Here is a 13689-nt window from a genome sequence, read left to right on the forward strand (position 1 = left end):
TTATTTACTATGCTTTAGGTACAAACATTATATACTCATTACCTTTTTCCTGGGTCCCATCAGTGGACGCTGAACGTAAAAATGGTACCGGCTGGATGTCAAAATATGAAAAAGTGAAATGATTATTGACTTAAAGGGAGGGGAAGCTAGAGAGATTGCAACAAAAGAAGCAGAACTCCCGGCCGCTGGATTTTGGAATACTCGTATAGAATAGAATATGAAAGTACTACAATTCAATCAAGATGCGACATGCTGTGTAGTGGCCGCATCATCGCACCAAATTTCGATTTATAACTGTGACCCCTTTGGTAAATGCTTTGAAATTGACACTAAGAACTCAAAAAACAGGAATTCAAACAGCAATGATACAGCTACAAACTCAGAATCACAGAATAATGAGGACAGTATATTGATAAGCAATGGTTCCCGCGATCGCGGTGATATAGAGGATGAGGAAGATAGTGAGGATAATGCCCTCGTTACAGGAAATATACTGAAAGAAGGAGAGTTTGTTATTGAGATGCTGTTTTCAACGAGCCTTATTGCAATCGCAGATAGAGGACAAGGTTTAAACAAAGGTAAGAAACTCAAGATTGTGAACACGAAAAGAAAATCTACCATTTGTGAAATAGTTTTCCCACACGAAATTGTCGATGTGGTTATGAATAGGAAACGAATGTGCGTACTTCTTGAAAGTGACCAAATATTCATCTATGATATATCTTGTATGAAGCCATTAGAAACTATCGATCTTTGGGAAGATCATTACAAGAGGTCACAAGCTAATTCATCCTTAAACGTTTCGAACTCGGGTGCTTTAGAAGGAGACACTGCAAATTTGAACAGAACAGCTAGTAATTTACTATCGAATGCCACGCACAAGGGAGTGAATGGCTCTAATACCGGTGTGAGAAGTAGAAGAAACTCTTTGAGAAGTAAAATAAGGCCAAGAATGGTTTTAAGTAACGATGATAGAAGTATATTGTGCTTTACTGCATACAGCTCACCTAAGAAAAATAAGCCCAACACGGAAGCATTATATGATGTGGTAATTTATGACACACTGAACGTGACCCCAATTAACTACTTGAATTCTGTACATAAGGGAAATGTTGCATGCTTAGCAGTAAGTCATGACGGTAAACTGCTTGCCACAGCATCTGACAAAGGAACCATAATAAGGGTTTTTCATACGGGTGTAGATTCAGATTATATGTCTTCGAGATCATTGTTTAAAGAATTTAGGCGCGGCACCAGATTATGCAATTTATATCAGCTGGCTTTCGATAAGAGTATGACTATGATTGGATGTGTAGGTGATACAGACACTATTCATATTTTTAAACTTGATGAAGGTTCTAATAGTCTCGTTGGAGATACTTCTAGCAATGGTCAGTGGAATGAAGAGGAGGAAATACTAGCAGCAAATTCTAACCCCAGTATGAGCACCGCAAAAGAAATATCTCTCTCAAAGCCAAGAATTGCGAATTATTTCTCCAAGAAAATAAAATCGTCGATACCAAATCAGAATCTAAGCCGTAATTTTGCTCGTATAACAGTTAATGAATCGAAAAGGTGTTGTTTAGGGTTTCCCGATGAATTTCCTAATCAAGTTTATGTTGCCTCGGATGATGGAACCTTCAGTATATATAGCATTCCGTCAAGACCTGGTGAGTGTGTTTTGACTAAAAATAACAAATTCACGTAGTATATATGTGGTTTCATAACTTTAACAGATATCTTACGTATTTCGTCTATGATTTTAGCCAAATGAGGCAGTATTTTTTGACATATTATAAAGCTATGTATGCAGGCAAGGGTATATTTTAGGAAAAGACACACACGAAGCCAACCAGACAATGACGAGGAAACATCACCAAAACCATTTTTCATACCAACGCTTCGTACTGACCGATTCAGTGCTTTCTTTTTCTGCATCGTGGGAAATTTTATTTTGACTTATTAATTCATTTAGCTGGTCCTCTAAGGTTTCTACCTCATTCTTTAACTGATTCTCCCTCTCATCATGTTCTAACTTCCACCAAGTGAAGTGGAGCAGTAAATATACAGAAGATCCCATCAATACGAACATCCAAAGAGGTCTAATGAACCTTTTCACAGGGATATCGTGTCCTGATTCTTCCTCTTGAGAAAATTTCTTGAGCATATCTAACTCCTTCTTGATATTCAGCTCTGTAGTACGCTCATTAATCAAATTGCGTATTAGGTCAGTGTCAACACCATCCAAAGAATTTAAGTTCACTAAGTCCTCTAAACTTTTGATTTCTTTTCGTGGCGAAGTTGAAGTATATCTTTGCTGGTTATTTAAAAGACTCTTATATTGGCAAACAACGACTTTTGTAGATGATAGTTTGCTCCTGCTCACACAAGTGACAACATTGAAACTTCTCTTTAACATGGTGTCTATTATATACTCCAGTTTTCAGCTTTTTTTCTTGTAGTTTTCATATGTGGCAGAGTAGGTTAGTGAAGACTGCATTTTATAATTCTTGCCGTTAGTGACCCCACTAAATAAAAGATGTTGAAGAATATACACATGGCGTGTCATTCACGCATACAAATACACCAATTAAACAGGTTTTATCATTGTGAATTTTAAATACATGGTATTGAGAGAATTACAAACAGGTGAATAGTTAACTTAAATAAAAGTAGATAAATAAGTAACGGTGTTTAAGAAACCAAAGAATGAAAGAGGCGTGAGTATGCAAATTTCTCTTTCAATCCTTGTGTATACCATACCTGGCACGTAGCTTCCACATTTCAAGTCTTGCCTGTTGTTGTAGGTTCAGATTAGGGTTAGGAACTGGACCAAGTTCGCTATCACTTCTGATTATAGATCCGATGGACATAAATAACCCAAAAGTACCTGCTGAACCAGCAATATATTTCCCTAGTGTTCTAACCACACCGTCAGGACCTGGACCTTGAGTTGCAATGGCAAATCCACCGAAAAGAATTCCTGTGCAAACACCGACGGTGGTACCCATCATCAAACCCATTTTGAATTTGTCCCAATTTGAGGGTTGCTGCTGTGCATAATTTTGTGGAAGAGGTGGCATCGCTTATTCTTATGGATTTGGAGATATTGCTCTACTTGCGTGTATATGATTTTCTGTACTGTGCGGTGCTTCCTTTTATGGAGTCTGTTTGCTAATTGTTGGTCATGTTCGGCACTTTATAAAAGAAAATAAAAAGTGGTTGGCTCATGACGTTAAGAAGGGAGTTCCAGTTTTCAATTTAGCACAGCCGTCTACAGTTAGTCATATTCAGTTATGCTCGAATTACGAAGCTGTAGATATTTGCTTAACAGTAGTAAAAGGTTCGTCCCTCAAGTAACTTGTCATTACTTAAGAGCGATAGCATGCCACAAGGTTCGATTTTATTCTCAAACGGTTAGCCCTTCAGAAGTACGAGAAACATTGAACTCTCAAAGTGAAAATATCCTGGATGAACTGAAACAGAGAGGTTTAGTATGTCAGGTCTCACAGCCAGAGGTCGCCCTCCAGACGAGGTTAAACAGCGATGACAAGATCAAGCTTTATTGTGGAGTGGATCCCTCTGCTCAGTCACTGCATTTGGGAAATCTAGTTCCATTGATGGTTCTGTTACACTTTTATGTAAAAGGTCACGACATTGTGACTGTCATAGGTGGAGCAACAGGAAAAGTTGGGGACCCTAGCGGGAGGAAGACTGAGAGAGACGTTATGAAGAACGAGATCAGGCAAAACAATGTTACGTCTATATCGCAACAACTGCAAAGGTTTTTTAGAAACGGATTAGAATATTACAGAAACCGATATGCTCTCACAAGAGATGTTTCTTCTGGAGAGTACACGCCAAGGAACAATTTCAACTGGTGGAAAGATATTAAAATGTTAGATTTTTTAGCTGATTTTGGTGGACACATTAGGGTACAGTCAATGTTAGCGAGAGATTCAGTTTCTTCCAGGCTACAAACCAAAAACAGCCTTGGTTTCAACGAATTTACTTATCAAATTCTACAAGCCTACGATTTTTACCACTTGTACAAGGAAGAAAACGTGACTATACAAGTAGGTGGTAACGACCAATGGGGAAATATAACAGCAGGAATTGATCTTATAAATAGGATGCAGCCTATACAAAAAAATGGTTTGCCATTTGGCGTCACCGTACCCTTGTTGACAACGGCGACAGGAGAGAAGTTTGGGAAAAGTGCTGGAAATGCTGTTTTCATCGACCCTAAAGTAAATACAGCATATGACATTTACCAATTTTTCTTCAACACTTTGGATGCTGATGTGCCCAAGTTTTTGAAAATGTTCACCTTTTTAGATTCAAATGAAATCAATTCAGTTGTGGAATCGCATGGAAAATCTCCTAATTTACGTCACGGTCAAGCTTTCTTAGCTAAAGAGGTAACAGATATGCTATATGGAGTTGGATCTGGTTCGGAATCAGAAGCACTTTCTAATGTTATTTTTGGACGTTATGACGAAACCTTATCTGCTAGCAAGTTAATTGAACTGTGCGAAAAGGCTCGAATTTTGCAACATGCTAATAGGAAGGATGACCTAATCAAATTAATTTGTAAATTAATAGACTGTTCGGTATCAGAAGCCAGGAGAAAAATCTCCCAAGGAAGTGTTTATTTACATTATTCGAGAACTAAAGTTAACGAGAACATTTCTAATTTGGCTCCGTTCTTAATAGATGATCGAGTATTGATAATGAGAATAGGAAAGCAGAGATGTTTCATAATAGAAATGCCTTAGAAAGAATAATATAAGGTGCGTGTATAAATAAATAGACTTATGTATGATGACGCTACACCATATCATCACCAGGAACTTGTAAATAAGGTTATAAACGATTATTCATCTTTACTGCTTGCAAACATTTCACTATCGCACCAGGATATGAGTGCCCATAACCAGAGGGTCGCAGGACATAGCAGTATCACACACCAATAGTACAGTAAAGATTCACTGTTGCGCAACCAATAAAATGTGGCAAAACTAATTAGGAGTACCGAGTAAGTAAACCCTAAAACCAAGAATCCTAGGTTACGTGTTCTCATGTGTTTATGAATTTGTCGCCATATAAATGAGATAGCCTTGTTGTTAACTTTCAAGTGTTCTTGTGCAGGATTGACATTTTGCAACTATATGCAAGGTATTCTTCTCTGTATGTAGCGCAGAAAAAAGGATGCGTTGAGTAAAGATATGGAAAGAATAAAACAGCATAAACAAGTCAAGAGATAGAGCAGGAATGCAACAGATATCCAAGAAAAAAAATATCGATTTCGATTCAATAGCCAATATGTTGTTGATAAAATATAAAGATTTCATACTTTCAAAATTCAAGAAAGCTGTACCTGTAGAGAATATGAAGTTTCAGAACTTGATTCATTCGAACCAATTCGCACAAGGACTATTGGGGCAGAGTCAAAATCTTTGTACAGTTTATGATAATCCGACATGGCATTCTATAGTGTTGGAGACATTAGATCTTGATCTTATCTATAAAAACGTTGACGATGAAGTTGCTAAAGATGAGCATGCAGAGGGGGAAAGCGCATACACAGATTACCTAGTAAAAGAATTGCTTCGCTACTTCAAACAAGATTTTTTCAAATGGTGCAACAAGCCAGATTGTCAGCATTGTGGCCAGAACACTTCAGAAAATATGACATTTGTGAGCACTCAAGGGCCCAATGAAGAAGAATCTAAATTCAATTGTGGAACTGTTGAAGTCTATAAATGCAACCAATGTGCTAACATCACTAGATTTCCTCGTTATAACGACCCAATTAAGTTACTACAGACAAGAAACGGTAGGTGTGGTGAATGGTGCAACCTATTCACTTTAATTTTGAAATCATTCGGACTAGATGTTCGCTACATCTGGAATAGAGAAGATCATGTTTGGTGTGAATACTTTTCATCACATTTGAATAGATGGATTCACATTGACTCTTGTGAGCAGTCATTTGATCAACCATTCATTTATTCAGTTAACTGGAATAAGAAAATGAGTTACTGTATTGCATTCGGTAAAGATGGTGTTGTTGACGTTAGCAAACGATATATCCTTCAGAATGAGCTACCCAGAGATCAAATTAAGGAAGAAGATCTAAAATTTCTGTGTCAATATATAACTAAAAAGTTAAGGTCTTCGTCGAATGATGACGAGATATTCCAACTGGCATGTCGTGATGAGCAGGAACAGATAGAATTCATCAAAGGAAGAGTGCAGGAAACAGAAACAAAAAATAGTGCTGCTGCTTCAAAGACATCTAATCTTGGTAGAAAAAGTGGATCGGTAGACTGGAAGGCACAACGGGGGGAAGACGGTAAATAGAAACAAAAATAACAGATTATTATATTTAAGGAATTTTATCTAAGAACACTTTTTATAAAACAAGCACATCAAAGCTGCACAAAAACTCAGCAGCTTGCTTAGTTAACCAAGAATTGTTTTCTTTATCGAGATAAGCCAAATGGCCGCCCAAATCAGTCTCACATAATAGTACACAAGGATTTTCTTTGGCTTGTTTGTATGGAATGACGTTTTCGCCGGTAATTGGATCATCCGTTGCATTAATTATCAAGGTTGGAATTTTGATGTTAGGCAATCTATTTATCGAGCTTGCCTTTCTATAGTATGTTAAGCCGTCCGGCAAGCCCATCGACGGGGCGGTAAAAAGACTATCAAATTCCAATATGTCTGTAAATTTTTCAGCCTTCTGCAGATTTTTCTTAGTATATGTATAAAAGACTGGTTCCTCAACCGTTGGTTTTTTTGGAACTTCGAAGTTTTCGGGTACCTGTAGCTCATTCATATTAACTTTGACCGTTCTCGTCAAAAACTGCGTTAATGTTCTGGAAAAAATATGATTGGACCACCAATCATGAGCCAACTTGTCCCAAGTGTGTACAAAATCCCAAGGATTTGAGAGGGCAACCGCAGCATTCAGTGGACAGTTATCTCCTTCTTCACCCAAATAGTTTGTTAGCGTAGCAGCTCCAAATGATGTTCCCACTGCATATAATTTCCTTTGAGGAAATAAGGCTCTTTGGTGGTTCAGAAACTCTCTCACATCACCTGTATGTAGTGCGGTAAAAATCCTACGAGTGGTCACCTTGGATCTTGAGCAACCTCTAGCATTGAGGACCACAACTTGGAATTTGCCGTCACCGATTTTTGATAGATCTTCGGATAAAGCCCTGATGAGAGGTTCATGACTCCCGCCAGCAAGGCCATGAAGCACCACTACTAATGGATAAGAGTCGCCCTTAGAATGGCATTTTTCAAGTTCTTCGGAGGATAAATGCCTAGTTCTAGGATGGAGACGAGGCCAATCTTTTGGATGGGTAATCTTTTCAACGCTTGAGAATAACTTCTCATCAAAAGTTGCTTGTTCAGAATTGAAGGAATAAGTTTTCTCCCATTCAGGCATGACCCAATCAGCAGTGCAAACTCCTCCATCTGAAAACTTTACTATTTCTCTGCCATAAAATACCTGAAATTTTTTGGAAAAATCACCGCCTGACATGTAGAGTGTCTGTAAATAACCAGTGAAAAGCAGACTGTTTAGCCTAAAATTTGCACCATCCTTTAGCGTGGGCACGTGCTTCGTTACAAATTCATGAAGCGGAATCTGGCACTTGGAGTCTCTGAAAGCCAAAGCCTTAGTTCCCTTCTCTCCTAGCACATGTTTAACAGTTCCGTTATAGCCCCAGTGAGTTGGAGTGATAGTTGGATAGTAACCCGAGCGAAACATTTTATTTAGCTGTTGTGAAAATAAATGGTATCTTGGTTTTTTTGTAGACTTTTAGAACGATGACAAGCTCAGTAGGCAACCAATTTGCGGATCCTTTTATATAATCAGCTTCTATATGCAAGTGTCAGCAAATGGCTTCTATATAGAGACCTTTCGGTGGCAGAATATTAAAGCCGATCGGATTTTGAGTGACAATAGCCGTTAATTATGTGGTGTGTGGAATGTATCTTTTAGCAGGAGCGATAATCTTCAAATCTAAAACTATTCACTATAAGCGATGTAAAGCAGGTAGGTGGTTGCCTCGAAGTCTTGTACATGTGTACATGTCATGAGAAGGTTACAATATAGAAAGTTTACAGAGCAGAGCTATATAGAACAGAGGAGTTTTAGTTTTGTTCGGATTTTTCACTGACAACCTCATTGATAGTTTTTTTCTTATTGCTTTCCCTCTTGGCTTGTTTTTTCTTCATTCTTTTCAGCTTCTTTTTGTAGCTGTAGGTATCCTTCTCACCGAAGCCATAAAATGGCTTGAAACTCTCTAACACACCACAGTCTTCGAACAGGTTGGGGAAGATCCAGAACCCGCCAACATCTCTATAGATAACTAATGATAAAACGTATAGGATCAATCTTAAGATAGCGACAGCGAAGAAGCCTGCCAAGATGCCAAAGGCACCCAGAGACACGTAATAGGAGCCGCGTCTCATGGACCGTGGCCACAATGGGTAGCATACGAGCGCCAATATGATGGATACGACACCAATAACGATCAAGTAATCCATATAGGTCTTGGCGTTGTAATTCCAGACAAAATACTCATCAGCCTCCAATTGAGCCTTGTTTGAAACAATTAGATGCGGAAAGTCCTTACTTGGCTTCAACCCATGCTCTTTGCATTCTTGACTATGCAATTTTTTCACAGGGATCACCATCTGTGCCTTTATGAGTTGAATGAAGATTTCACGTGACTTAAGTTGGTCTTCGATCTTGGTGGAAGGCATAACTGGGTACACCTCTGGTTGTCTTGAAGATTTGTTGGCATACTCCTCGGAATGTAGTGCCCTAACGAATCTCTTGTAACGAAAGAAGTCCGTCTGTTTAGCCTGGAACAATCCCTGCCTCTGCTTTAAGTCTTTATGATTGCGTAAAAGACTTGCGATGGCAGTCGCAGACCCATTGATACTGGCTCTTGAATTGCTACCTGGATCTACAGTTGACATGTTTCTCGTGCGTTTGCCTGGTTGCCATGTAGTATTCAACTGCAACTGGCAAAAGCCCACTCTTCTCCTTCTTGATATGTATGCCAATATTGGGAAAACGACACGTTTATACCGTCGTACACGATCTCCCTCTTCTTTCTTTTTTCCAACTGAGAAAGAAGGAAAAGTTTTTTCCGCAGCTCATCGCAAAGAAAATTTTTCACTCTTATACTACCTCATCTAAATCAATATAAAGAATAGTTTCTAGTTGAAGAGTTGTAGTATTTCTAGCAAAAGAAGTGTACCCTCCAAAAACAAACACATCTCTCCTCTATACCGAAGATGCAACTTTCATGGAAGGATATTCCTACCGTCGCTCCAGCAAATGACTTGTTGGACATTGTCTTGAACAGAACCCAGAGAAAGACACCAACTGTGATCAGGCCTGGTTTCAAGATTACGAGAATCAGAGCATTCTACATGCGTAAAGTGAAGTACACAGGTGAAGGTTTTGTGGAAAAATTTGAAGACATCTTAAAAGGTTTCCCCAACATTAATGACGTGCATCCTTTCCATAGGGATTTGATGGACACCTTATATGAGAAGAATCACTATAAAATATCGCTAGCTGCCATTTCTCGTGCTAAATCTCTTGTCGAACAAGTTGCCAGAGATTATGTTAGATTGCTGAAATTCGGTCAATCGCTGTTTCAATGTAAGCAATTGAAAAGGGCCGCTTTGGGTAGAATGGCCACTATAGTTAAGAAATTAAAGGACCCATTGGCCTATTTGGAACAAGTTAGACAACACATAGGTAGATTGCCATCTATTGACCCAAATACCAGAACCCTGCTAATCTGTGGTTACCCAAATGTTGGTAAATCCTCATTTTTGAGATGCATCACCAAATCAGACGTCGATGTTCAACCATATGCTTTCACAACCAAGAGCTTGTACGTCGGTCATTTTGACTATAAATATTTGAGATTTCAAGCAATTGATACCCCTGGTATCTTAGATAGACCCACTGAAGAAATGAACAACATTGAAATGCAATCGATCTATGCGATTGCCCATTTACGTTCTTGTGTTTTGTATTTCATGGATCTTTCCGAACAATGTGGTTTCACTATTGAAGCTCAAGTGAAATTATTCCACTCTATTAAACCTCTATTCGCTAACAAGTCTGTCATGGTCGTTATTAACAAAACCGATATTATCAGACCAGAGGACTTAGACGAAGAACGCGCACAATTATTGGAATCCGTTAAGGAGGTTCCAGGTGTTGAGATTATGACTTCTTCATGTCAATTGGAAGAAAATGTTATGGAAGTTAGAAACAAGGCATGTGAAAAACTATTAGCCTCCAGAATTGAGAATAAACTAAAATCGCAATCAAGAATCAACAATGTTTTGAACAAGATTCATGTCGCTCAACCTCAAGCAAGAGATGATATTAAGAGAGCACCATTTATTCCTGAATCTGTTAAGAACTTGAAAAAATACGATCCTGAAGATCCAAACAGGAGAAAGTTGGCCAGGGATATTGAAGCTGAGAATGGTGGTGCTGGTGTTTTCAATGTTAACTTGAAGGACAAATATCTATTAGATGATGATGAATGGAAGAATGATATCATGCCAGAAATCTTGGATGGTAAGAACGTCTATGATTTCTTGGACCCTGAAATCGCTGCCAAGTTGCAGGCTCTAGAAGAAGAAGAAGACAAATTGGAAAATGAAGGGTTCTACAATTCTGATGATGAAGAAGAGATCTACGATGGTTTCGAAGCATCAGAGGTGGATGACATTAAGGAGAAGGCTTCATGGATTAGAAATAGGCAAAAGACGATGATTGCCGAGGCAAGAAATAGGAAGTCATTAAAGAACAAAGCCATTATGCCACGTTCTAAACTAACTAAGTCTTTTGGTAAAATGGAAGAACACATGTCTACTCTGGGTCATGATATGTCAACCTTACAAGATAAACAAAAGCGTGCCGCTCGTAAAAACCGTTATGTTGAAAGGGGCTCTGATGTTGTGTTTGGTGATCAGGATGCTTTGACAGCGTCCACCGACAACGGTGTCAAGTTGAGACAGACAGATAGACTGTTGGATGGTGTTGCAGATGGTTCTATGAGATCAAAGGCCGATAGAATGGCCAAGATGGAAAGAAGAGAAAGGAACAGACATGCAAAGCAAGGTGAATCTGATAGACATAATGCTGTTTCCTTATCAAAGCATCTATTCAGTGGTAAGCGTGGTGTCGGTAAAACTGATTTCCGTTGATTTCTCTACTTCTTATTCTTTCTTTTGCATGTACTTTAAAAAACATATGAATATGAATGTGAATGTACATACACGACATTCTAATCTTTTTGGGCTGGCAGGATTATCATTTAAATCTGATTTTCTTTTTCACTATTAGTGGTTTCTTTTTCCTTCTTTCTCAAATTCTCTCTTTTCCCTTTTTAAATCTTATCTAACTCTGTATAATAATAAAGAACCAATTTAAGTTATCCATCAAGTCACACCATTACACATACATAGTATATGTAGCATTTCCGGTATATTACTGGACAAATACGAATAATCAAGAGTAAGAAAGGGGGAGGCCCGCAGTCACATTTCTACTTACCAATGACTCAACATATAAACTACTGTATATCCTATGCGGATGGAAGGTAAGAAACTGTTTTTTTGCTATTAAAGAGCATCGTATAAGGCAACAAAAGCGCTGTCTCCCATCAATTAATTGATGGAATTCTGCAAACTATCATTTTTTTTTTCCTTGTGCCGTGTTTGTAAGCGAAAACCTGAAAATGGATGAAATCTCATCTGCGTGTTTGGCACATTGGGGTTGTATTTGACTTCTTTGCTTATTTTAGGCCTAGATCTTAATTGAAGTATTTAACAGAGGTTCAATAGAATAGTCAATCAGCATATAGTCCTTGTCTTGTTGCACTCAAAACATATGATACTGACTGCATAAGTTCTTCCCATATAGAGAATATATAAGCTATATTTGTTGTCCTTTAATAACGATTAGTGATTAAGCTAAAAAAGCACAAGGAACTCAAAGTCATATTACAGTGCCAAAGTGAACTCTCACAATAGAATATGGTTGCTAGTTGGATGTTCGCTGCCACAAGGCAATTCGATCCCTTCATGTTTGTTATGGTCATGGGTGTCGGCATTTCAGCAAATATTCTATATAGTTTCCCCTATCCCGCAAGATGGCTAAGAATATGCTCATATATCATGTTTGCTATCACATGTCTTATTTTTATTGCTGTACAGGCATTACAACTCTTACATTTGATTGTCTATATTAAGGAGAAAAGTTTCAGAGAGTATTTTAATGATTTTTTTAGGAATATGAAGCACAACTTATTCTGGGGTACTTATCCCATGGGCCTAGTCACAATTATAAATTTTTTAGCCACACTATCGAAAGAGTATACTAAGAGTAGTCCTATGGCTTCCAGGAACTTAATGATATTTGTTTACGTCCTATGGTGGTATGATCTCGCAGTTTGTTTGGTAACTGCCTGGGGTATCTCATTCCTTATCTGGCATGACTACTATTCTTTGGAAGGAATTGGAAATTACCCTTCATATAATATCAGAATGGCATCTGAGAACATGAAGAGTATATTACTGTTAGATATTATTCCTCTGGTCGTCGTCGCTTCGAGTTGTGGAACATTCACGATGTCAGAAATATTCGGCATTACTTTTAATAGAAACATTCAGCTCATAACATTGATCATATGTGCTTTGACTTGGCTACATGCCATTATCTTCGTTTTCATACTGATTACAATATACTTCTGGAGTCTTTATATTAATAAGATCCCCCCGATGACGCAGGTTTTTACCTTGTTCCTGCTCTTGGGACCAATGGGTCAGGGAAGTTTTGGGGTTTTGTTACTTAGTGACAATATAAAAGAATATGTAGGCAAATATTACCCAACAGATAACATTACTAGAGAAGAGGAAATATTGACTATTGTGGTCCCATGGTGCTTCAAAGTTCTGGGTATGATTTCTGCTATGGCATTGCTTGCTATGGGCTATTTTTTTACTGTCATTTCCATTGTATCGATTCTATCGTATTACAATGAAAGAGAAACTGAAAATGAGACGGGAAAGGTAAGAAGAGTTTACACCTTCCATAAAGGATTTTGGGGGATGACTTTTCCGATGGGAACTATGTCTTTGGGGAATGAGGAGTTGTATGTGCAATATAATCAGTACGTTCCACTATACGCATTCAGAGTCCTAGCTACGATATATGGCGGTATTTGCGTTTGTTGGACAATTTTATGTCTTTCGTGTACATTGTATGAGTACACAAAAAAAGCACTTCATGCTGCCCATAAATCCTCACTATTCTCAGAAGCAGGTACGGAGAAGACGTTCACCTCTCCATATAATAGTACTGAAAGTGTGGAAGAATCGAATTCGGCTCTAGATTTTACGCGTTTGGCTTAAAACTCTGATCTTTATATGTACATAATCATCAAGCATTTTCACATAACAGTTTCGCTAAACAACTTCATTCGTTTAATCAGTATCTGTTGTTTTACCCTTTTGTGGTGGTTGTCATAGTGCCTGATATTTTTGATGTCAATTAGTAAGCGCCACCCTTGTTAATTTTTCGAGGATTTCGGAGCTTTTTTTCATTTGGAATCTAGTGTT

General features: G+C 38.2%; 10 protein-coding genes across 10 annotated transcripts; 5 read left to right on the forward strand and 5 right to left on the reverse strand.

Annotated features, from left to right (window-relative positions):
• Positions 1–217: 217 nt before the first annotated feature.
• On the forward strand, positions 218–1708 carry ATG21 (Atg21p; the record flags this gene model as incomplete). The annotated part of the gene is made up of 1 exon (XM_056226149.1): positions 218–1708. The coding sequence occupies one exon, from the start codon at positions 218–220 to the stop codon at positions 1706–1708; it is 1491 nt and encodes a 496-aa protein (XP_056079896.1).
• Positions 1709–1873: 165 nt separating this feature from the next.
• On the reverse strand, positions 1874–2419 carry INA17 (Ina17p; the record flags this gene model as incomplete). The annotated part of the gene is made up of 1 exon (XM_056226150.1): positions 1874–2419. One exon carries the CDS (start codon positions 2417–2419, stop codon positions 1874–1876), a length of 546 nt encoding a protein of 181 aa, XP_056079897.1.
• A 322-nt stretch (positions 2420–2741) lies between these two features.
• MGR2 (Mgr2p) lies at positions 2742–3083 on the reverse strand (the record flags this gene model as incomplete). The annotated part of the gene is made up of 1 exon (XM_056226151.1): positions 2742–3083. One exon carries the CDS (start codon positions 3081–3083, stop codon positions 2742–2744), a length of 342 nt encoding a protein of 113 aa, XP_056079898.1.
• A 213-nt stretch (positions 3084–3296) lies between these two features.
• Positions 3297–4778, forward strand: MSY1 (tyrosine--tRNA ligase MSY1; the record flags this gene model as incomplete). Its single annotated transcript, XM_056226152.1, has 1 exon — positions 3297–4778. The coding sequence occupies one exon, from the start codon at positions 3297–3299 to the stop codon at positions 4776–4778; it is 1482 nt and encodes a 493-aa protein (XP_056079899.1).
• Positions 4779–4876: 98 nt separating this feature from the next.
• Positions 4877–5083, reverse strand: ERI1 (Eri1p; the record flags this gene model as incomplete). Its single annotated transcript, XM_056226154.1, has 1 exon — positions 4877–5083. The coding sequence occupies one exon, from the start codon at positions 5081–5083 to the stop codon at positions 4877–4879; it is 207 nt and encodes a 68-aa protein (XP_056079900.1).
• A 191-nt stretch (positions 5084–5274) lies between these two features.
• On the forward strand, positions 5275–6366 carry PNG1 (peptide-N4-(N-acetyl-beta-glucosaminyl)asparagine amidase; the record flags this gene model as incomplete). Its single annotated transcript, XM_056226155.1, has 1 exon — positions 5275–6366. The coding sequence occupies one exon, from the start codon at positions 5275–5277 to the stop codon at positions 6364–6366; it is 1092 nt and encodes a 363-aa protein (XP_056079901.1).
• Positions 6367–6418: 52 nt separating this feature from the next.
• On the reverse strand, positions 6419–7789 carry EEB1 (medium-chain fatty acid ethyl ester synthase/esterase; the record flags this gene model as incomplete). Its single annotated transcript, XM_056226156.1, has 1 exon — positions 6419–7789. One exon carries the CDS (start codon positions 7787–7789, stop codon positions 6419–6421), a length of 1371 nt encoding a protein of 456 aa, XP_056079902.1.
• A 386-nt stretch (positions 7790–8175) lies between these two features.
• On the reverse strand, positions 8176–9009 carry SEC62 (Sec63 complex subunit SEC62; the record flags this gene model as incomplete). Its single annotated transcript, XM_056226157.1, has 1 exon — positions 8176–9009. The coding sequence occupies one exon, from the start codon at positions 9007–9009 to the stop codon at positions 8176–8178; it is 834 nt and encodes a 277-aa protein (XP_056079903.1).
• Positions 9010–9330: 321 nt separating this feature from the next.
• NOG1 (putative GTPase NOG1) lies at positions 9331–11274 on the forward strand (the record flags this gene model as incomplete). Its single annotated transcript, XM_056226158.1, has 1 exon — positions 9331–11274. The coding sequence occupies one exon, from the start codon at positions 9331–9333 to the stop codon at positions 11272–11274; it is 1944 nt and encodes a 647-aa protein (XP_056079904.1).
• Positions 11275–12105: 831 nt separating this feature from the next.
• Positions 12106–13482, forward strand: SSU1 (Ssu1p; the record flags this gene model as incomplete). The annotated part of the gene is made up of 1 exon (XM_056226159.1): positions 12106–13482. The coding sequence occupies one exon, from the start codon at positions 12106–12108 to the stop codon at positions 13480–13482; it is 1377 nt and encodes a 458-aa protein (XP_056079905.1).
• Positions 13483–13689: the final 207 nt, after the last annotated feature.

Source organism: Saccharomyces mikatae (genome assembly GCF_947241705.1).
Source record: "Saccharomyces mikatae IFO 1815 strain IFO1815 genome assembly, chromosome: 16".
NCBI lineage: Eukaryota > Fungi > Ascomycota > Saccharomycetes > Saccharomycetales > Saccharomycetaceae > Saccharomyces > Saccharomyces mikatae.